General features: G+C 42.3%; 2 protein-coding genes across 13 annotated transcripts; one reads left to right on the plus strand and one right to left on the minus strand.

Annotated features, from left to right (window-relative positions):
• Positions 1-1681: 1681 nt before the first annotated feature.
• kcnj14 (potassium inwardly rectifying channel subfamily J member 14) lies at positions 1682-24835 on the minus strand. Of its 12 annotated transcripts, XM_055503169.1 has the most exons (9): positions 24697-24835; positions 24315-24401; positions 11927-12886; positions 6924-7086; positions 6410-6836; positions 5874-5913; positions 3856-5583; positions 2612-2929; positions 1682-2534 (listed from the first exon to the last, which is right to left on the minus strand). In XM_055503169.1, the coding sequence occupies exons 7-9, from the start codon at positions 4894-4896 to the stop codon at positions 2304-2306; spliced, it is 1590 nt and encodes a 529-aa protein (XP_055359144.1). In that variant the 5' UTR covers positions 4897-5583; positions 5874-5913; positions 6410-6836; positions 6924-7086; positions 11927-12886; positions 24315-24401; positions 24697-24835; the 3' UTR covers positions 1682-2303. The 12 variants fall into 12 exon arrangements, with proteins under 12 accessions (XP_055359144.1, XP_028985983.1, XP_055359142.1 ...); XM_029130150.2 differs by having other exon boundaries at positions 3856-6264; XM_055503167.1 differs by having other exon boundaries at positions 5874-6836.
• uts2r3 (urotensin-2 receptor 3) lies at positions 17714-21918 on the plus strand. The gene is made up of 2 exons (XM_029130159.3): positions 17714-17988; positions 19170-21918. Exon 2 carries the CDS (start codon positions 19207-19209, stop codon positions 20347-20349), a length of 1143 nt encoding a protein of 380 aa, XP_028985992.1. The 5' UTR covers positions 17714-17988; positions 19170-19206; the 3' UTR covers positions 20350-21918.
• Positions 24836-24866: the final 31 nt, after the last annotated feature.

Here is a 24866-nt window from a genome sequence, read left to right on the forward strand (position 1 = left end):
AAATTGCTCTGTGCCTAAGGCACCTTTGAAATTATATTTCAGCACAGAGAATAGAGAATTAAGGAAAAGTAACTATAGCTTTTATTAATTTCATCTTACTAATTTCATAAAAATATACCATTACAGAGTACTAACGTATTTAATACATTACTGAGTATTTAGCTGTGAGAAGTGAATTCTAAGAAAAGCAAACCTGTACTCTTTTCTTTCTGTGGTAAACTATAATAAATAAAGTGATAGTGCTGTAAGATCGAGTTACATTTCATGGAAGTGGAGGCATGGTGAACAACATGACCCTCCAGTCTATAAATAGAACACGGTGGTCATGAGGGAGCAGAGTAAAGGAAGACACAAACAGAACAGCATTGACTCAGGTAATACGTTATCAATACCTCAAGCCCTCATGAGGTTACTGCAAAGTGAAATGCTATGACTGATGAGCTCAAATTAATTTACGCTGATGTAGCACTACTGTGCTGTATATGAAGCATCAGTGATATTAGTCACCAGATATTATTTTAGTGCAAAGTACAAAGAATTAGTCTATAGGCTAATTATTGGTTTATATGACCTGAATCCAGATTGACTTACAGAGCACCTTCTGTAACGAAATTGTTATTTCTTACAAGATCTAAATTCAGCAAGAACAGCTGAAGTGCTTTACACTATAAGTGAGAGTATAATATACTATAGCCAATAATAAAAGACAGAATCTTTCAGTTACTAGTGGATGGTTATATACTGCGCCACTGATTTACAGTAATTATGTGCAGTTTGTATATTTCTCATACTGCAAATGTTAAGGTGATTCAAAAAACACTGTCACATATGCAGCACATTTCAAAAACATCAAGTAAAAACATGCTTTGAGAGGATTTTAACAACAACATACATTGCTGCTGCCGCTGTAGGGCCAGTTGCAAAATCTCTGGTTTATCATAAAGGCACCACCTACTATGCTGGATTCCCATTCCTATGTGAGATAAACCGATTGTAACGCACTAAAGAGGTTCATTCGTGTGCACAGATTCAGTACTTTCCTTTTGTATGTAGTACAAAATGTATGTCTTGCATTAGATCTTTCTTAACATGTATCATTTTTCTTCACTCTGAAAACAGAAATTATTTTTTCAATGCAATTATTCCTCATAACACCTTCCACTAAGGTCTCTTGTAGGCCCCCTGTGCGTTAACAAAGATGATGAAAGCCACTGGTTTTTGCCTTGGATCTATTGCAAACCTTAAAACTTTCTTAGCGTCAGAACACCTATAATGTGTCGTTAATTACTAAAATCCAAAAGCAACACAGAAACAGTACGGTGTGGCTGGCAACATGAAACATGAGATATAAAACATGGATAGTTGTGCAATACAGAATCTATAGTTAGTAACTGACCTGACAACGTCACATTTCACTGTGGTTTGAAAGTCTACGATTCTTGCTCTGACTAAATGACATTCAACTCCACACAAAATGTTAAATAGTTCAAATGTAACAGTTAGTGACAATTATTGCATGACACAAAAAAGCCAAGAAACAAACATACAGTACATGAAATGGACGAGAAACAGCTTAGAACCGCTGCTAGTTTTAAGCTGTCAATCCATATTACTGTTGTGCTGCTTTGGCTCTAAACGAAACCCAGGCCAATATCAATTAATATTTTATCCACATTAAAGTACCATAATAAAAGGTGCACTATTCATACTTACCATGAGAAAATAAAACCTCAGAGTGATAAGTAAGCATCAACACAGAATACATTCCTGAGTAGTAAACACTACTGTCCACCACACACCTCAGATTAAGGTCAAAAAATTCAGAAGGATCATCTAAAGTGAGGTGCTGGTGCCGGGTACAGCCACAGGGGAGCGCTGTTGCATATCCTGACAGGCAGGAATTAGTACAAGATGAGCGTGTTGTGGTGCTGATGGGCCAGATGGGAGACTTCTCAGGCAAGTTTAAATGATTCTGAAAGACTGCCAGACCCAATCAGACAACTCTGAGGCAAAAGTCTCCCAAGCACAGTGTGAGCAAACTTGCTCATCTACTCAAGTTTCCTTCTATTTTAACACAAAATCTCCTAATCTGTGAAACAGTCCTCACCTAAGTCTAAACCTTTGAATATTGTAATGTGTTGTTTAACCTGCTCCTGCAGTCATTGTTAACACGAACACTGTCTTACATTGCCTTTATCCTGACACTGGCAATGTTATGGTCCCATCTACAAGCCTTTCTCTCTTGTCAGTTCCTACTTTCTAAACCTTCCTTTTATTTCCTTAGTTGCCTCTGTCCTCCTAGTTTAATTGTAATGGAGGTGTTCTGCCAAGGACAGCCTTCTGGTCGGTGGAGAGGGACACTCAGGGTGTTGGTCGTGCTCATTGTCTGGGGAAGCAAGTTGGAGAGCCACTTCGTTCTCATAACAAAACGAGGAGCGTGAGCTTTGTATGAATTTCTGCTCGGCCAGCTGTTTTGCGCTGCAAGATGGTGTGCTAGGGATGGCATATGTTCGATGAAAGAAGGAGTAGTCCACCTGTGAAAAGGAAAGGGTGTTGGGTAATTAGAACTAAACACAGTACTTCCTTTTATGATCTACCCTTCTTTTCTGACCTGGTAGCACTGTTTCCTCTCAAACAGTACTGGCTCAAAGCGGTGGCCCCACAGGATTTCGGAAGCCACGTAGGAGCTGCGGCACTGTGTGGTCATGGCTGTGGCCTCCACCATGCCCTCGAGTATGACCACCACCTCCAGCTCGGTGTCCTTCTCCAAGCTCCTTTGGTCCATGTCAAAGAAGGGCGACTCGTCGTTGATCTCATGGACAATTGTTACAGGTGAGACCAAGAAGATGCGGTCGGTGCCCGTGTCAAAGCCCACGTTGATGTCCACGTTGTCCAGCGGAAGGAACTCCCCCTCTGGTGTCACTCTTGACTGGGAGCGGGTTGGTAATAGAGAGTAAAACAAAATCAATTTAAGGTACATAAACTGAATCCATAATACATGTTGCAAAATTGATTTTCCCATGTGGTGACGTTAAATGGAGATGAGAAACGATTTCCGATTTGAAACGAAAGCCAAAGACAGGCAAAACAGGATCAGGTAATATAAATCTGACACAATAAAGGTCAAACTCTGAGAAAAACATTTGATAGAACTTCCAAGGGTTCGCTGAGATTAACCTTATCATTAAGTTTTGGTTATTACATTCTGTGGAATCCTTCTGTACATGCTTATTATTACTCCACTTTCTTTATGGAACAATATCGAGTTCACAAACTTAATCCCATCTGCTCTTACTGAACTTTGCCTTTAGGAGAGATGACATCATCAGTTCTGTCTCAATATCCTGCAGATTTTGATCTTTAGGGCAACTCCTACAGAATACACAAGTAATAACACAACAAAAAGATGACAAAGTGTACACAAAGAAGGGAACTGGTTGATACAGTAACTACCCACACATGACTAGACAGTAGAATGTCCCAACCCACAGATACAGTACACACAAGGGAAAATGATATGATGAAGGACAATGTTTCAGTTTAAGAATTGTGGGCAAGTTAATCCATGGTAAATCCTTCTAACCCCTGGGGAAAATAAAACAAGCTCTCATTAACTACAGCCCACAGGATACAGGCCAGATGGTCTCAGTGCTCTCCCTTTCTCTCTGCTGCAACCTCTAATGCCATCTCTCACTGAAGCCACAGCTATTTCTTGGTACTTTAACTTTTACTTCTTTTGTCATGTTGAAACTTCACGAAAGCACTTCTTTGACTTTTTCCTTATAAATGAAAGGCTTCTGTCTAAACGTGCACATGCTTTTCAAATCTCTTTTTTCCTAATATCACTCCACTTACTTTCAGAAATTGTGCTCTGACATGTGCCTCTACCAGGTGGCTCTTGCGTAGGTTTCCGACCCTCCACATCATGCAGAGTTTTCCATCTCTAAGCGCCACCACAGCTGTTTCAGAGAACACCAGTGTTTCGTTGCGCTTCTTAGGCTTGGCAATCTTTGCCATGACTGCCCCGATGATGAAGGCGTCAATAATGCAGCCCACAATGCACTGCAAAACGACCGCCACCACCGCCAGGGGACATTCTTCGGTCACACTTCTGAATCCGTAACCGATGGATGTCTGTGTCTCCAAGGAGAAAAGAAAGGCAGCCATGAAGCTGTTCACCTGGAGGAAGCACGGCTCTTCAACCGTCTCTCTATCAGACTCTCCATGCCCGGTCTCTCCTGATCCCGGAGAGGAGCCTGAGCTGGGTGTAAGTCGAATGGAGAGATCCCCATGTGCGGAGGCAATGAGCCAGAAGGCAAATCCAAAGAGCAGCCAAGAGAGAAGGAAGGAGAGGGTGAAGATGACCAGCATCCAGCGCCAGCGGATGTCCACACAGGTGGTGAAGAGGTCGCTAAGGTAGCGCTGGCCCCTCTCGCTCATGTTGACGAAGGTGACGTTGCAGCGTCCGTCCTTGCCCACAAAGCGTTGACGGGGCCGGCGGCTTGAACGCCTGGTGTGCCGACGGCTGGCTGTGGAAGGGGGAGAGAGGGGATCCTGGTCTGAGGATGGACGGCTTTCCTCCCTTCCTCCCCGTCCACTCCTCTTCCCAGGGCACATTCCTCCTGCTCCCATCCCATCTTCTCCTCCGGCATCTCTCCCAGCTGACTCTCCAATGGCACTCTGCCTCCGTGCATTGTTGGTGTTGCCTTGAAGAGATAGAGCTTTTCCATTGAGGGCATGGGTTGGGGAGGGACTGGTTGGGGTCCCTGAGCCCGTAGGGCTTCCCCCCACCCTAGCTGTGTCTGCATCACTCTGTGCCAGCCTCATAACCTCCTCCTCGTCCACTGGCCCATCCACCACAGCACTAAAGCGCCGTTTCACACGTGCCGCTCCCATTGTGTACTGTAAAGTCACTTCTGCAGAATTTCACAGTTTCTTAGAGTCACTCCACGAGGAAGAGTTTTCGCGAGTGATGTTACAGTTTCTTTCGATTCCAGTCCATTTAATACAGAGACAACTGTTGGTCCATTGTGTCCAAAGACATGCAGAATATAGATTCTTGCAACATTGGTCAGTCTACTTGTTTAAGTGACCCTTTTTACAGTCTGTCTCTTTCCAAACAAAGTAGTCTGGTTTGAACAAATTACTTTAAATCACACTCTTTGCAGTAAAGAGAAGCAAAACAAAAACAAAACAAGTCAACTGCAGCCCCCAAGAACTACCACTACTAATCCCAGTTTACATGATTTGGTTGGCTGAGGAGTGGTGGGGCTGGGTTGACCTCAACAGGCAGGACGTAGACATGCAGGATGGATTCACTTCAGTTACAAAAAAGGAATTCTTGCGTATGCAGCCACTGACAAAAAAACAAAACCTAAACAAAACTACAAGCTGACATTGCAGTGGAGTGAGAGGAAGAAAACACAGAATTTCAGTTCGTAAAAGATGCAACTAGAGATTGTAAGACAAACAAAAACACTTATTCAGTGGACAATATGGTCTATTAATTTCTAACATGCAGCCAGAAAGATAAAAAAAACATGCCAATTCTTACGAACTAAGTTCCTCATAGTTTTACACCCCCTTGGTTTTTGGCATGAGGAGAAAAGAGAAAAGCAGTTTCAATTCATGTCAACTGACATTATTCATTATCTTTTAATCAGTGCCAGTATCTCTTTGAGAACGTACAGTATTAGGGGTTGTCAGCCCAACAAAAGGGGCCTAGTTGAAAAAACCTTGTTATGTTTGCCATTTCCTGTTCAATCATGTCACTGCTTTAACTATTTCACATTTTCTTTCCAAGGGTCTGAGTATGTTTTGGATGGCCATCGTAAATATCCCCTGCCACAGCTAGTCTTTCAGGACAGACATACCTCAATAATTTCAGCAATATGGTTGAGAATTCACCTATGTCTGACAAAGGATAAGAAGGAAAGAAAACAGCAGGCAGAGATTACTTTGATTTGTTGTGTACGGTATAATACTTGCGTGTTAGTGTTAAGTGAAATATTTACATAGAGAGTTTAAATAAACAAGGTTTTAAACACCTAAACAAGTTTTTATAACCTGAGAACATTTCTACATGTTTCTGGAGATCTGGTGCTAAAGGTGACTGATGACACCCTTGAAGGAGATGCCCTGCAGAGTGCTGACAACTTCTGTGTCTGAGAGTCTAAATGAGTCTGTGGATTTCAGTCTCTTACTCAGCATCCTTTTCTGATTGAACCAAATCATATAAGGCTAAATGAACATCAAAGAGAGCATCTGCAAACAAATATAAGAAGATATTGTACACAGATGTAATGTGCAAAGGAAAAGAGAAAATACATTCAAATATTTTCAAGTTTAAATAAAACAGAGCCAAAATGTGCAAATACATCTAGAAATAAGAAATGGTGTTAATATTTACCTTGTCAAATCGTGTGCAGAAAAATCTATTACAGAATCCACATCAAGTCTTTTTGGACAGAATCAAACCCTGAAAACCTGCTCGAGACCAGCAAATACAAAGTGAACTGAAAAACATTTAACAAGAGCTAATGTTATAGCCTTTTACAATTATGGAAGGTAAACAGGATAGACAAATGTTTACAACAAATAGAAATGGGGAAAGAGATCCCTCCTGAAGTGAGAAGTGACGTAAGGGTTCATCTCGACTTGGGTGTTGATCTCTCGTTCTGACATATGTTGAGTAAAAGCATTAGGGTTTGTTGAATAGGGAACGGATCCCAGGAAAAAACAAGTCTCTTGATATTTCGGTTCCCTGTTCAGAGGTGCTGGCTGTCTGTTTTTTATCCTTTTGATTTAGAGCCTCCTTGTTCAATCACACTGCAAGTCTTTGAACAAGAAAAATAAATAAAACTGTAAATGAGGTGAAAAATGATTGCACTTGAATGCAACATTTAATCCAGTAATATATTTACATGAATAAGGATCAGAAAGTTACTGTTTGTGGTCTATCCACTTGGCTTCTTCTGAGCAGGAATATGATTGATGGTGTCATGTAAACAGTCTTAAACTGAAGAACCAAACTCAACACATGAAAAAAAAAAATCTCACCCTGATGTACTGTTGCAGTCATGGGGCCTGTAACAAGAGACAGGAATAATGATGAAGACTGAAGAGTAATTTATTATCCACATATACAGTCTGGTTAGGTTCGGTACTATGTTCTTTAGTTCTTTAGTTCGGAAAGACAGACCACAGAATTCTGTTCATGGTGAAGAAGACAAACGTACTGTATTTATAACATCTATGCATGTCAAGAACACTTTGTCGCACATCTATTGTAAAGTTCATTGCCTCTAGTTGTAATAATGAATGTACTGTAAACACGGACTACAGGTGATACAAATGCAATTTAGATGTTGCCAGAAAACACTTAAAAAAGCCTGATTAATCCTGTAATGTGATTCATTAAACTGAAGAAAACAAAATCAGCATGTACAAGAGTGATTGGAAGAAACCATATGGAGAAAGAAAGGGACAGCGACGGCGCTATGGTACAGGCATGTATGGCTGCCAGTGGAAGTGTGTCAGTCAGTGACCTCATCTTAACCCTCAATAGAAGATGCTCATCACTTGCTGAAGACTAGAGTGCAGTAAAATACCATCTATACCAGTCATACATCTAAACAGGTATACGACTATAACAGGTGGACTCACTGAACTTTAAATGGAAGGTCTTATCATGATGAAGCATCAAACAGGTTCAAGTAAAGTTTTCTCACTTTAGGTCAGGAATCCAAGTCATACAGGGTGATTAGTCCTTGAGAAAAAAGCAACGACGGATTAGAACCAATAAAGATGGAAGAGATTTGAAGGTGGGTTTCTTGGGCTCAAGGTTGTACCTTACACGAAAGACTGAGATAAGGAGGGAGGCGCAGCGGAGACTGAAGGGCTAGTGTGTCTTGCTGTAGAGATGGTGATATGCTGTGGATTACAGCTGTGCTCATGACTCCAGTAATCTCACCAGTGGTTTGGTTAATCCTCTGAGAACTTACATAAGAGCTAGCACTGTTATAGAAAGTGGCAGGGATATCTGTAAAGACACACAGCTAAGAAAAGACATTAGCAGCAGCCTGTTAACAGTGATGAGTGTAAGGATGAACAAATTAAAGGGCAAATATGCGAAATAAACCGCTTGAAGGGAAAGAAATTACTGACTTCCTCCATTCAACGGCTACAACATACAACTTGATATAGCTTCTTTTGCTATTAGCAAGTCTGCTAACCTAGACGGAGGGATGCATGTTCAGGTCAGACTGAGGTCAAGCTGAACCATATGATCTTTTAAGGCTTTCATTTCTACAGAGTCATGACGACAGGTTGTGACCTTGATGTTTCTAGTGTAGTTCCTGCCAACACAACCAAATGAAGGCAGGTCTGCTATCACTGCGACTGGGCCGAGGTGTTGCCGGACAGATGACAACAGTACGTAGCTGGTAGAGGTGGTGAGAAAAGTGTGTGCATGAGAGCACGTGTCCTTGTGTTGCCTAATCTTATCATGGTGAGGTGACAAGTATCTCAAATTAAACATTCATGCAGGCACGTGTGGGAAAACTCTCCATGTGAACTTGCTGCTTCACACTGTCAGGACATATCTGTAGTTGACTAAACAGGACAGTACCTCACGTGATTCAGCATCACCTCCCCAGAGGGATACTTACCAATATTTACTGTCAAACAGGTGAATCTCTATTCAGTTGTGTCATTTTAGAGCTACATTGATTAGACAACAGAAAACGTAACTGGCAACTAGTCCCATGCTTGTGCTGAGTAGTATCCCCACATTTTGCATTTAGCACTTGCTAGCAAACATCTGCTAGAACAATGATGTTTCGACATCCCCCACAGGACCACAATAATCCAGGTTCACCACCCATTTTCCCCTCCTGTTTTATCGTGTCATGTATTTACTCACTCTGTGGCACCTCCCCTGTCCTCTTTCCATCCAGATTATCTGAGCATATTAAGGTGTTATGTGCCCAGATTGGATTTACAGAGAATATGATTTCAGTGTCATTGAAAACTACACTCAACCACCACTTGTCACTTTGCTTTGACACTTACTTTTCTGAAAAAAATCACATTACTTATTAAAGGTATATTACATATTTTAATTAAACACAGTTTATGTGTCCTTAATTAGCTAAGAATAGAAATTTCTACTGATACTGTGGAGTCTGTCGAACCTTAGTCATCCTCTGCATTGCAAAGCCACAATGCAAATATGGAGACATCAATACTTTATATTGATCTGTGGAGGATAAAAACCAGGGCACAGATCGTATCTCTCTGCCTCTCTATCTCAGGCCTACTTCGCTCAACTGCTATTTCAAACTTAGTTGTTATATATATTTAATAAAAATGTTAAACCTTGTCTAACACACACACACACACAAGTTTTACTGCAACTGTTGTAACAGCATAAACGTCCAGATGTATTACAGGACTGTAATGATCTCTTACTTTTAGCTGATCAGATCAATAGAGCTGTAGTCAAGTGTTGATCTGTTGGCATCATTCATATGTTGCAGCTGATGGTTGCAGCAAAATCCAATCGTGGATTTTATTATGAAGTATCATTCCAAAGCTTTCTTGTTCATATTTTGAGAAAGTGGTTGATTATATCTTTTGAATGGTTTGATACTGCAATGTTCATGTTCTGCACATTTTATCATCAACAGTTATGACACATTTCGATCTATGGTAACAGATTTTAAACAGTGGTGAAAACTATTCTTGTGTGTAAGGTCAGGATTTTGGGTTCCCATTGATTTGAATATGTTTCCACCACAGCTACGAAGGCTCCATTAGGCTATGTGTCAAAATGATGCAGCCTCCTGCAGAGAATGAATTCAATCTAGTTTAACCTTTTTTATAATGCAGCTACAGATATGTAGGCAGGTTTTTATTTCTGGTAGTGACAACACACCTGCTCTATCTCCTGCAGGGTTATCCTTATCAGAGATAAATGAAAGAGCACCCCCCCCTCACCACCCCTTCTCCCCTTGACTGTTAACTGAACGGTAGCAAACAGAATGAATCTGACCTACTGTAACACTGTGTTGCTAGAAGCTAATGTAGCCTAAGGCAACAAACCTCAAGCAGAGATGAGGAGTGAGTTACGAGTTACATCACTTCCTCTGTTACATTCCAGGATTATTAGCCCCACTCGACGCTGATTCAATCAATTGTTCGCTTCAGTCTATTTATCAAATTTTAAGAGGTTCTCTCTGGACTATTTTCACATATGTTACAGTTAAATTAGAAATTCATTTTAATGAATGCTTTTATTGCACGGTCTTAACAATCACAAACGTAATAGCAAAAAATGTAATCTTTTGCCCCCAGTGTGTGTGTGATTTCTGTTGTTTAGAAGGCAGTTACATGCGGCAGGCTCTGAACGAGGCCGAATTTTGGAAGCCACACAACCCACACGCACAGGTCTGGAGTCATTTTGGCGCTGGGCCTTATTCCATCTAATTGAAACTTTTCTGTTTGTGTCCCTCCCTGTGTGCAGTGATCGAGGTTGTTATGCGACAATTAATCTTGGGAGTTAAGATGGTGCATATTCTAAAATGCTACTGTTTTTTTAATTTAGTGAATAGAAGAGTAAAAAGTATTTTTCAGCATGGTATTATTTACTGTATTGCCAAACTAATGTACTGTATTTAGCGTATAGAAGCTTCTATTGTTCTAGTTAGTCAGTATAAATCTGCACATACAAATAAAAATGAGGATTGTCCCACTGCAAGTGAATTAATTACCAAAGTCCTAATGCATATTATTCATACAGCTACTTTTACCTGGTTTGTTTCAAAACAGCATAAATTAATGGTATTATTTACAGATATCTGCATTTGAATAGTGCACAGAAAACAATGACTCGGTATCCTACAATATTTGGTATTTGGTAAAGGCTGTTGACCTGCAAGTATGTTTATGTGCAAATAGTCTCATTAGCTAGCAACAATAACCTGGATGCCATCCACATGCATCTCATGTGCTGCTGTATGAGGTTAAAACATGTAACTTTAATTAAATCGTAGAGTCTACGCTAAAAGTGTTGGACTGGAAAATCAAAGCCAGTCCTCTGCTATGTTTTAATCCACTTCAGGAATGGTTTATAAAATGAGAATCTGCAAAACAAAACTGGGCTTGACGTTTGAATGACGTAAGCGTTTACCAAGCAGGGAGGCTCTCACAAAACAGGCTATTGACGTGTTTTCAACTAAATGTAGCATCCAGGACTTTGTGACTTGACCCATAATAGAGGCTAAAAGTAGGACTATAAGTTTTCAGTCCATCAATTCCATGTCCAGCAGGTCGATGGACACATTATTATAAACACCCCTACTCTTCATATTTCCCTGATATTGTTAGCTATAACATTAAATTCATAACTTAATGCACTAAGCCATAACATAAATTATAACAAATTGTTAACAATAAACTATGTCATACATGAATTCCAAATGTAATCCGAACCAAATGTAAACAAGTGCTGATGTAAATGCAATAAATTTGATGAAGTTAGCTAACTGTATAAGACATTGCACATGGTTTGCGAGGCACGTTCTTCCTCACACTCTCTCATCTTGAAGCCTATTTGTTGTCAATTTACAAGTCACAAGAACACAAAAGGATTAATGTCTAAATCATCTGGTAACGTCATCTGTTCATCGCTTACTCTCACAGTGGCTCATCCACTCAAGTAATGTTTCACCCTCCAAGGTAAATTTAACGACATTTCAGTACATCTATGCCTTACACATACTAGCTGCCAATGACGGAACCGTGCAAATATCTTCCTGAAGTCCATTAGACTGTTACCGACAAGCCGTTCATTTCAAACGACAGTAATTTAGGACAAATTGCAGACATTTTCTAAGCACCTGTGTATAGTTGTCCCATCACTTACCCGCCTCCAATCTTTGGATTCGGACGTCGTCAGTGCACTTTAGTCCTTTCTTTGGTCAAATTAAACGCTTCAATAATAAAGGGAAAAAAACAAAAAAACAAAAACGCATTATAACATGAGCGCGTGCCGACCCGCGCTGCCTGCTTTCTACTGTCCGCGAGCCCTCAGGTGGCGAACGAGCGCGCTCACGTGACCTCCACGCGCTTCCGCGAATCGCCAGCGTGACCTTGTCATAGGCCACCATACTACCTGATCTATGGTTTATTTAATACACGTGGACAATTACTTATATTGTTCAATTAGTCCGACTTTATTAATTTAAACATGGCAATGTTTATGCATGGCAAAGGCAATTTAGTTCAGTAAATTATTAATAAATTATTGGCTGCCATGTTTTCTTATAAAGCAGCAGAAAAAAAATCTGGTTTTATACTTTACATAACAAAAAAGAGATAATTCCACCAAGGCTAACAAAAAATCGGACAACCATTACATTTTTATATAAATAAAAATTCAGCCAAAGATGACTGGACCAGAACAAGTTGCAACTTGGTTTTGCACAGTTCAAAAACCAGGTGACTGTTCCATAAAAAGTGTAAAATGTTTACATTTTCTGTTTTTGTAAGGTAATATTCTAACTTGTTATTCAATACATCTAGACTTTAGTAAATTTATAGCATTTTATTGTCAAAAAGTTGTTTAGTTTAGCCTATACAATTCATTACAATAAACTGCACATACTCCATCACTCAGTAAAGTTGTGTTGTCTTCGGGTCAGACCAGTTTTTGCCAGAGACGCTGTGTTTGTTGAGGATCTTCCTTCAACATCACGGACACCCCAGAAACATAAGGAATGACAATGCTGTTCACGCTGTCATCTTCCCCTCAGTTGTGGACGAGCTTCTATTCAATATTGATTTAATTCAACTCCTTGTTGAGTTTCTGGTCCTTCTCCTTTCCCTGTGTGCCAGAGGATACACTTTCTGCCTAGTGCTTCAGGGTTCTGATACCGATGCTCATAATTAACTGAATATAAATAACACAAAAAGGGAAGTCCTGAATGATGACAGAGAGCGAGCGAGAGAGAGAGAGAGAGTGTCTGTGTGTGTGTGTGTGTGTGTGTGTGTGTGTGTGTGTGTGTTTACTACTTAATCTGATTTAATCTCACTCATTGCAACCAAACCAAGAAGTGACCTTTCATGAGCTCATTCATTCTATGGAAGGAAGGATGAGATTGAACATGTCTGGGAACAGACAGTGAAATTAAAGCTGCAGCCACAACAATCAGCTGCACCCAAAAATATATGTGCACTTATCTATTTATCCTAAAGCCTCACAATGTGTCTACTGTAAGTACACACTTAAGCAGTGTTACAGTCTGCTGGATGCCTGTGCCATTCTAAATTGCACAAGTGTTTATACACTAATTGTAATTGACCAGTGGAAAACCATTGGGGGGGTGGGGGTGCAGAGACACAGATATGAGGGAGGGCATAATGAGACTAAAGATGAATAAAGACTTGGTAAATGATCACAAGTCTAAATTCTCCAAAGTGACATTTATTGTCTTTCTCACTCTTTCTATTCATTTCAGGACTTTAACTTGACAATAACTTGCATGACATTACCTACAAAGTATTTTTAAAATGTAGTCAGCTGTGTTTAGCGTGACTCGGCCCCCGTGTTATATAAAGGGTTCCTGATTTGATCAGATTGTGGTAAACTGTTGGCGCTGGGCATGTGGTCTAAAACAAATAGTGAAAAAGGTGCATTTGGAACAGGACTTCCCCTTTTACTTGTTTGACCAGTAATGAGGCATAAAACCACCAGCAGCACTCCACAGCTCAACAGTGACTAAACCTTTCCACTGTGTAGAAAGCCTTGGTATTTACAGAGAACCATTTAAGCACAACAGTTCGGATACATTAGGAAACTCCATGCGCTTTCCTGACAGTTTTTGTGATTTTAAGGAAACAGTGGGGCGGCAGAGTGAGGAGTAGACTCAGGTTCAAGCCCGTGGGCAGGCAGTCGTGCATCCTCACTCAGGCATGCGTCACATAATTACGTCCTAACTCTTATTGGGTGCAGTGCTGACTCTGAGCCACCAGTGGGCAGATTGAAACTAGTTTTGCACCAAAGAACTGCTGCTGGAGCTCTCTGCACCAGTTAACTTGTAAACTCATGATGAGATAATTAGACCCGTGGCTACAGGCTGACCAGGGGCTACACACCTGGTTTCTGAGGCCCTAATTACAAGCCAAGACCTAAAACCAGCAGCTGTGCAGACGCTTAAAGAGCAGAACCTCACACCTTAAGGTGTTTTACGACTAGACACTACGGGAGGAACAAGAAGTGAATGCACATTTTACACGAGCAAAGCATGGTTGGTAAGTCGGTGTTTACGTCCCTGTGAGCTGCTTAGATGGATGTTGCTCTGATTATGTCTTGTTTCTGCTGAGAGAGCAACAGCAAATTCAGACTCACTGTCCAAATTCCAGACTCTGCCGTAGTAACAATCTAATGATACAAAATATGCAAATTTCATAAGTAAAGTATGTTCTAGTATTTATTATAAGTGGGGGAAACAAAGGATAAAAATTCAAGCAATGAATACTCTATTGAAAATGCCTGAAACTAGTTTCAGGCATTTCCTATCAAACAGTAAGAATTATGTGCTGCTTAATAATCACATGGCAAAATAACATTATCAGCATTGACACAAAATTAGATTTCTTCAATATCCAGTGAATTTGTCTGTATAATATTTCAGAGCAAGTGCAGTGTAGAGGTTTACTGTAAATCAGATTAAGGTAAAAGTTGATATTTTAGAGTGATGTCTGTTTAAAACATAAGGTTCACTATAAAATCCATCGTCTATTGAGGAACTGAAAGATTTGTGTTCATAACTCGTGGCCCGAGTGGTTGCATAGCTATGCTACAGATCACAGCGTACTCCCACAGCACAAACTCCTGGCTTGGTTTTGAGAAACGCAGGGGAATCTGATGAGCATGTGTAAACAGTGACAGGCAGGAAGAGGAAGCGGAATCAATAACTCATCACAAGTCGCGATTCCACCGGCTCCAACAACCATTCATCACACGCACAAACGTCCGCCCATTTAATCAAGGCTACAATACTGAGGACAGTCAACTGGTGGGCAATTCGTCAGTCGCTTTGCTCAGAAATTGGTAAGCTAATTAGTGAAATGAATGACGAAAGCAAGGACAGCCAGAAAGGTTAGGGAGCGGTTAGTGTTTATGTGCGGGGCGTTTTTTTATCCTGCGACTACGCACAGATTGGACACGTTACGGCCCCTTCTTCTAGATGAGCTGCATAAATACATGAAGATATACAGAATAATAAAGTCTGTTTTTGCAAGGGAGTGTGACTGTGGGTCTCAATCTCCATTTTGTTTTTACATGCCCAACCTCTGGTGAACTCCCAGTAGCACAAAGACCCCTCTGGGACCACTGACATCTGAGGTGCAGAAACATGTGTGTAGCCCAGAAGGTTCCAAAGTGATGAGCACGTTAGTGCAGCTAGTGTCATGAACAATATCAGTTCAAAGCCAAGCACGCACTCATGGGGAGTGTTACAAATATCACAGTACATGAGAGTCAATTACTGATCAGAAAACTAACTTAAAAACTTAATGATTAAAATCATCAACAAAATTTCAAACATTTTCATATTCCACATTGTTCTTCTCATTTGTCACAAAACTGTGGGAATGTCTTTTTTACTTTGTATACAGCTGCTGGTAATCCGCTAATCAAGAAAATGTCATTTGGATGTTGAATAATGGAATATAGTTGCAGCACAAATACACACAAGTAATAACTATGTTATGTAATAGTAGAAAGAAACATGGCAAAAGATGCAAAGCAATAAATTATACAATTAAAAACACCACACAAGCTCTTTCACTACATTATGTTCTTGCCTCATATTTCCATACTAAAGATTGGTGCAGACTAATTAATAAGGGGGAACGCATAGAGTGCAGGTCAAAGAGCTGGAACAAAGCCCATGGCTCAGGTAAATGTAATTAGAAAATATATTATGTGTCTGCGCTCACTGAGATTGATGCGTTGTGACAAAGGCAAACAAACAGCCCGGCGCTCGGAGCCTTTCGGGCTCCTTTCACCTCAACTGATGTCCGCTTCCAAGTGTCTGGTTTCTACCTTCATTTCCTCTTCTGTCTCAAATGTGAGAGTCAGACATCACCCGATATCGCTTCCTTTAAACTCCTCCTCCGTTTCCATGCGTGTTTTACCTGCCCGTCTCCTTGTGCGAGGGGAGCTATAGAGGTCTCCCCCCCCCCCCCCCCCACCCCCATTTTGGCATGCTTGTGCCAGGTATTTGTTCAAATTCCTCACACCCCGTGGGGATAGGCATGTCCCCCTCTTCCCTCTCAGGCCCTCACGCGTCTTTACTGCCTGTCTCCGTCTGTCTTCTTCGTATGGCGCGGCCAGCGTGGGCTCCACCAGCGTGAGGCGTGCAGCCTACACATTTCACCGGCTAGTCGCAACTAGATCGTTTCCAAGTTGCTCAGCCTCTTGAAGTTGGCAGAGCGCGGCTGCGGCTCTCGCGGCCGACGGGCCAAAAACAACTGGGTGGATAACGGGCGACTGTGAGGTGCTTTTGATAACTGCTGAAAGGCCCGTTTATTCTGCGACACCAGAGCTTTAAGTCAAAACTACAGTAGCAGTTAAACGTTCCTGTGACATTTGAAAATGTTGACACAGGCGAGGACGCTGGACAATTACTTTCCTAAAGAATTTAAACATTGAGTTGTCGTATAAATCACTGGGGGGGGTGTGAGAGCTAATGTGCTACTGACACTGGGTCAGATAAGTGCGTTACACCAGTGACACATCAGTGTCTTTCCAGATTCTGATCTGTTAAACTACTGTTTTATCTTCCTGCACAATATTACATGTATGCTTCAAATTTTATGATTTTATAATTAAAATATAATTAATTAGTAACTATAACTATTATGTGGCCGAGTGGAACATTTAGGTTTAAGCCTGATTGACATTGCACGAGGCATCGTTACAACTTAGTTTTATTGTTGCAAGACAGAGAAGAAAATAGAAAGGTGAATAGGTCAGTAATAAAATAGGGAAACTATGAAGTCTTTCATTTGGTTTGTGTGTCGTACAGTTTAACTTCTTTTTCTATAAACCCAGTAACCCTGTATATCATTATTACTCGCTCCCTTTACACCCAGTTTTCTAACATCCATCACAATAAATTGGTAGCTTTCAAACTTTGATGTAAAGCCTGTCTGTGATTTGTGATTATTTGCCAAAACACATTGTTGCTAAACCATTTATGGTCATAATCTTGATTTTCCTGGAAAGTCTCATAGTGAGATTTATGATTGGCTCAAAGGTAGAATCGTCCCTCTATGATCACACATACAACAAGGACAGACAGAGGTATTAACCTTATTTGGTACAAATTCTGCTGCCAAATGGTTCGGTTCTGTCAAATACAAAAGGCAACTTGAACAAACTAATTATTATGAACAGATTTTTTTAAATTTTCACATTGATTCTCAAAAGTTTACAACCAGAAATGAAGAGAGATTTTATCCTTCAATAAAATTATAGTGACAGACTGAAATCTGTTTCTGTGAATAAAGACGCATGTAATTCACTTTCTCCTCAGACCCCAGTTCACACATGCACACATTTTAATATTAAACACTCGCGCATGCAGGACAGGCCCACTCACTCAGGATCCCATCCCACCCCCTTCCCACTCACACACTCCTCTCCCATTGACTCATACACATCAAAGCCTGAGCTGAGGAGACAGCGCTGCATTTAGGACGGGACGCGGCCGAGAGCGGAGATCAGATCACAAAGTTTGGATGAAGGTTATCAACATGTAACTACATCACCTCTTCCTATTCAAACTTTGCCAGATGTGGACTGCGATTTTAAAGCGATGAATATAAAAATGGAAAATGAACTTTTTTATCAAGTTTTGGAGTAATATTGTACATTTATGTACATTTAAACATAGTCTGGGATTAAACAGCTCTAAGGTAAGTCAAGTCAGTACAGTAGGTGGAAATAAATCATGTTTGTATTATAAAACTATGACATTGCTACGTTCACAAAAATAGTCCATTTACATCATAAGTGTTTTTTATGTTTGTGTTTTCCTTTTATTTGTTTAAATTTTTGTAATAACTGTAATTTCAAACTTGGATTCTTCATTTTCATTTCATAACGTAATCCTTAGACAAAGCCTCATATACATTATTACGAACTCTGTGGCCTTGAAGCTGCTGAATTGGGAAAACACTGTCCGTTTCAAAACGCACAGACGCATTTACACACTGTGTCACGGCTGATTCTGCAGCTTCAGAAAGCAGCCACATGCGCGGACCTCCGCCGACGCTGTTATTTAAAGGGAGCGGGTAACATATGAAGGCACGCGGCACCGCGGGGGTCCGGCTGCTCCTCGGCAGCTCAACAGCAGCTCTTAACCCCGCGGCCGCCTGGGTCACAGGCAGTTTCTGTCCACTCTGATGTCACTGCACATATTTATCCAAAAAAACGCGGTGTTCATAGGTTTGTGTCTCTGCAGATTAAATAATGCCCACAGAAATTATGTAAAGCACATTATAGCTATTGCTCTGCTTCATTTAAGACTTTCCATTTGAATGTTGACAGATCACGCACGGGTCCACGTCCAAGTCGCTGGTGCGCTAAATAAAAGCCGCACAATTTAGACCCAGAAATGTAAAGTCAATCTAAACAGAGTAGAGCTTTGAAGGTTAGCTGTGGCTAAGTCCCATCTGCTGACCATGGGAAGGAACAAGTCCTCAGCACTTTCAGGCAAGATTTACAGCCTTCAATTGAAGCCCTCCTACTTTAAATATTCACTTATTTTACTATGACAGCTTCGCTGGCGCCGCGCGCCGCTATAAAACTGTGGAGGCCTTTCAGCCACGGCTGCTCTTTGCTAAAAAATAAACCATCCCGGTTTCATTTCTGCTCTGTTTAAACGACTTTGTTTACTTTATCTGGTGTCATCGATCAAATATACATAAAGACACATAAATCATGTTACAGCACCCAGATCAAAGCGGTTTTGTTTCTTCTGTGGGTCTAGTAACTGCAATGAGGACGGTGATGTTAAGACTAACCATGTCTTCTTCTTCTTGTCCTCTCCACCTCCTTCTTCTCTGACCCTTTTTACTGCATATGAAACTTTTAGCCTTTATAACATTCCAAACCTTTCCTACATTCACGTAATGGACCTCTCCAGTTCGTTGCCTCCACCTTCTCCATTCACCCTCCCTATTATTCCTAATTCCTCCTTGCCTTCCTCCTCTCCCACCATCTCTCCCTCTCTCAGCCTCGCATCCAGAGCCCTGTTCTGTGCTCTCCTCTCCCTCCTCGCCTTGCTTGGCATCACAGGAAACCTTTACACGCTGGTTCTCCTCCTGAGACGGAGGAGAAGTAGGAGGAGGCGCAGATCTGGGCTGACCTGCTGCCTGATGAGAGTCCCTGTCCTCTCCTGCATGGCCAACTCCTCCTCCCCATCCTCCTCCCCCATCTCCTCCTCCCCCTCCACCTCCTGTCTTCACCTCCAGGTGCTGAGCCTGGCCCTTGCTGACCTGCTCTACCTTTTCACCGCTCCCTTCATCGTGTACGACAGCCTGACGTCCGGTTGGACCTTTGGGGAGCTCGGGTGCCGTCTCCTCCTGAGCTTGGACCTCCTCACCATGCACGCCTCCATCTTCACGCTCACCGCCATGAGCCTGGACCGCTTCAGGGCCGTGGCGCACCCGCTGCACACCTCCTCCTCCAACTCTTCGGGCCTGCTCCGGATCGGCCTGGCCTGGGGGCTGGCCGTGGCTCTGAGTCTGCCCATGATGATCACCCTGCACCTGGAGGCGTATGAGGGCCAGGAGGGCCAGCTGTGTGTGCCAGCACTGGACGAGCAGAGCTCCAAGACCTACATGAGCGTGTTGTTCTGCACCAGCATCCTCGGCCCTGGGGTGGCCATCGGAGCGCTATACGCTACTCTAGGGCGGCTTTACTGGGTGTCTCAGACGCGGCCTGCCTGGGCCAGCGGGGGCAGCACTGCTTGTCCTCCCCGCCCTCCCAAACCCAAAGTCCTGCTCCTCATCCTGGGTATCGTCCTTGCCTTTTGGGCCTGTTTTCTGCCTTTCTGGATCTGGCAGCTGCTGCCTCTGTACCAGCCCGAGATGGTGCGGACCATACCCGTGGGGACTCAGGTCACGGTGAACCGCATCGTCACAGGGCTGACCTATGGAAACTCTTGCGTGAATCCCTTCTTCTACACGCTATTGACAGGAAAACAGAAACGCAGCCGCCAGACGCCGACATCCGTGAACCAGCTCTGCCGCAAAAGCAGCCCGCTGCAGTAGAAGCGCCTGTACGAGCAAAGACAATGTGACACCGACGGGGCTGTGTGCACGTAAGACTGTGTGCACGTACGCGTGAAGACGTCTTGCACATAAATGCTTCGAGTTCCACAACTAGCACCGAAACCCCACAATCGTACAAACTAAGAAGAATAACACTAAGCAAGTATAGCACTTTGGGTCAATGCTTTGTAAAATGGCAATATTTACAGAGCTGATAAACCGTTGAGGTTTTACCAGCAAAAAAAGAAAAAGGCATTTTGTGTGTCCCCCATAATTATAGTTATATCTGCAAAGCTGTTCCCAAAGGTTTAAGTGTGTAATATAAAATAACAATAAAATAATATGTCTTTAATTGCTGTAGTATTAAAGTTTACACATGGATAAATTGGTTTCAAATGTGTGTTTGACGTTATATTATGGGAATGAAACAATGACACTGCTACATAAGTGGTACCACGAGTAAATATTAATCATGTGTTTTACTATCATTTAAGTCAAATCAAAAGACTTTTAAGTTATATCTTGTAAAGTGAATGTGTAACATTAGGATGCATGAACAAGTATTTCCAGTAAAATCTGATGCACTTCTGCTTGTTTTTAAAGAACTAACAAAGAAAATGCTTGTTTTTGAACAACTATTTGTAGCTGGAAGATTTTCTTTACATTGTTTGTTGACAGGTTGAACTATGTTTGAGTGGATCTTTTGTTTGCTTCCCCTGAACCCAGACCTGTTCAAAACAAGTTTTTAAAAGCCATAACCTGCATGTTGGTTTGAAAATGTACTTCTTGTTGCCTTGAATAAAGAGTATACTTTCTGTAAGTCACTGTGTTACTGGATCTTGAAGTAGACAAAACACCCTATCACTATAACAGATGTAAAACTGAAAGAGAGCCAGTGTGAAAAGCAGATGGTGTGCTGTTAATCTAAAACTGCTTAGTGAAGCATCTTCTCTGAGTTGCATTAATTCTTCTGCATCTTTCTCAGCATACGGCCACATATAACTATAAGTCCTCTCTGTTCCTGTGTCTATGGTTGTTTCTGTGTCTCCCTGTAGCAACGGCCGGACTCTGTCTGACTCACTCAAAGGCTGCACTGTCCTGTATCACAAACCCTGCCGCTCCTTGGCAGATGGACAAATATTGTTGTTTGACAGAAAAGTGAGGATGGGGAGGAGAAGATGAGACAAAAGTGGTAGTATGGTATCGCAGGATAAGGTGCACTGGCCAGCAATAATAAATTATTACAAAAGGACTGAAACATTTGCTAAAATAAAATATTTATAAAAAAATGTCGGCAATATACTGATTCACATTTGACAGTTTCCCAGGTTTCTAGGAAATGATGACACTAAGCACGGAGAGTTGAGAATGAAGTGGCACTGATCTGTTTAGAGCATCCAGGTCCATTTATTACTATGATTTGTAATCATCAGGATTTGGATGACATTCAATAACCTCCATAAACACATGCTCACGACAACAATCAGTTATTTGTGCGGATTCATTTTGTGTTATTTGAAGAAAGCAAAGTCAAAGTAGCTTTTTGTGCACAAGTTAGAGCATGTAAACGTTAACACATGTAAAGAAATCCTGCAGACACAGGAGAAACTGAACCTCTTAGGGTTTTCTGCATTGATAATACCAAAGGCATTCATCCAGGGAGCCTGAGTCTCTGCTCCCTGATGCCCATATTTCTGAGGCTGCAGGCTCCTTCTGCAGTGTCTGCTGCTCCCATGTGTTTCTATTTACCTGCCTTGCTACGTCTGAGCAGAACGTTCCCACTGCACTTATTACCCAGAGCCCTGTGCGGTCACACCGCAGGGGGGCCTTCACTTGTGAACTTAATGTAATAGCCATCCACATTTCATCAACCCTTTCGGCATATTTCTCTATTTGAATGGAATTTCTTTCTGATAAAGCTTCGGCTCCTTATACATTAGAAATCCTGGGGTTTCATATGAGATCGTGGTGATTTTGGACCCCTGGGTCATACCAAAATGACAGATGATGGAGGGTGCAGCTTGTGTAAAGATGAAAGCCATCCAAGAAAGACACTTAGCGGCTGCGTGGATATTAAAGCACACAGAGGTTGTTGTTGGGTTTTGTGACTCCTCACACTGAGCCGTCCTTGCGCGTCTATAGATTCCAAAGCTCAATATATCAGATGATTAATTTCTCCCTCAGGTCTGCAGGGATGACCGAGTGTTTGATAAACTTCAAATACACAGTGTTTGGTCAACCCAACCACACGGATGGAAAATATTGTCTCAGTTGGCAGGCTGGCTGATCTATAAACTCTGTTGCTTGTGCTGGTATCGTTGCCAGCGCCGGCTGACTCGCTCCAATCATAACTTTTGTCCTCCGTGTCTTCTGATCGCATCCTGAGCTCGCGGCGTCTCCTCCTCCAGTCCACTGGGACAGAGACGCGAGGACAAACATTTTCTCCACCTGAGCATTTCATAGATCCAGCACATGTCTGTTTCCTGGACGCACCAAGCATCTTTCCATCCCCGCCGTTTTGCCCCGCCTGCCGGGCTCTCCTCTGGACGGGTGTTTGGAGGCCGCTGCAGGTGCCCCTCCCCTGGGCAGCCCGCTCAGGAAAGCGCCCCACTGCGTGGACCAGACGGAGCCGCAGCCCAGGCCAGAATCACGCTGTGCGGTGTATAAGAGGCTCCCATTCTCTCCAGACATACATAAAAAAAGATTCCCTTCGCACCGCGCCTCCGCGTGCCCTCCTCTAGAATTCAATCTTCCCATCTGTTTTCCCTCTCTCAATCACTTTTTCTCCTGACACGTTGGGCTTTGCCCACATGTTCATTCCTTCACATGGCTCTCACGCTGTACTGGGCGGTTTGTGCTTCAGACACGACAAAAAGCCTCAACTGGCCACTCTCTGCACTCAGGTGTCTGCGGGTTGTGAACGTACCAGCAGCTCAACGGGATTTCAACATCCCCCAGCAGCTTATACCAAACGGATAAACTGGTTTAAGTGCTACGATTCCCCCGCGTGTCGTGTACTCGACCGCGGCTTAAGAAACAGCTTGCGGACGCTGACGCTCAGCAGCTCACAGTGTGTCTCTGTCCCCAGCCTTCACACCTCTGTGACAGCCGCCGGGATCAGGCGAGCCCCAGGCCTGCGTGCCTCGAGGGCCGGAGGTTACGTACACCGACACACGCATTACGGTTCGCACCTGAGCTCTTACGAGGAAAGACAGTAAATATGACATGTCTGCCCCTCTCGCTCGCTCTCTGTGTGCGCTCCTCGCGGCAAACTGTTCACAAACAGTCGTCTGTCAACTCGGGCGTCACGGCCCCTGATCGCTGCGCTTCTGGGACTTCACTCGTGTTTTTTTTCCCCATTCAGGAGACACAATGTATATCTATGAACAAACATCTGTGTAGCCTATTAGTGCCTAACCTGAAGTGAATTGATCAGTCTGTCACAAGCAGTCAGTTAATAGTTAGAATAGTTTGCTCTAGTCTGATAAATATATTACATAAAAGGCAGCGTTACGACTCTCAAGGACGCAGCTAGTAAAAAAAAGAGTAAAGGTCAAAGATATACAAGAAAAATAGAATACAGTTAGAAACACAAACTGCAATATGCAACCTAAGTAAAAATGTGAGTAAACGTAGGTCGTTTTTATGTTGCAGAACCAAGAGCAAAGACCTTAGAAATGAACTTGAACGTTACAAAATGCAAGGACCTCAGGTCATTTATCCTGATCAACAGATCAGCTCTCATCAGTAACGGAGAGCGTATTTTTAAAGATGACGGGTTTAACTTTCAGCTTGCTCTGCAAAAAGTACATTCACGTCAAGCTGCTTGGGTTAAAGGCGCAGATGTCTGGTTTACAGTTAGAGCTACAGCGCCACCTACTGGATAAACTGCATAGAGACGAACCACAATTATAAAAATGAACATAAAGAAGTGCAAAGGCACAAATGAAGGATGGTGCGTTTACCTGTAGTTTGTAATCGGTTTGTCAGTGTGGCCCCCGAGTGCAGCTTCTTGTCTTGACTCTGAACGGGCCACGTCTGGGTTCTGGTACCTTGAAAAGAAAGTTAGAGACTAATCTCTGTTTTCATGGACGTGTTCGATAGTTGTAGTTAGATGTAATTTGTCCTCGGATTTGTGCAAAAGTCTTCCTCAAATGACTTGATATATTAATCAAATGTGTATTTTTGCTTAGCTAGATGGTTCATGCTAGCTTGAGTTTGTTTGTGTATTTTTATACACGCACAAAATCCCTCCCAGCACAAATCAATGTACCAACAAAACGTCAAACATTTTTTATGTATTTAAATATTCCAGAAATAACGCTAGTGTATCTGATCAAACTTTACCTTGGGGCTAAACGTCCTGACCTGCGTCATCGTGAACCTGCGGCTCCGCTGGAATCTCGGATGCTTCGTCCGGACTCGCTTCACCTGCATCAGCGGCAGTTTTGTCACGGAGGAGTTGAGGCGCAGGTTTCGCACCAGAACTTCTCCGGTTGCCCGCGACCCCTCTGCGC

This window comes from Betta splendens, chromosome 16 (assembly GCF_900634795.4).
Source record: "Betta splendens chromosome 16, fBetSpl5.4, whole genome shotgun sequence".
In the NCBI taxonomy this organism is placed as follows: Eukaryota; Metazoa; Chordata; class Actinopteri; order Anabantiformes; family Osphronemidae; genus Betta; species Betta splendens.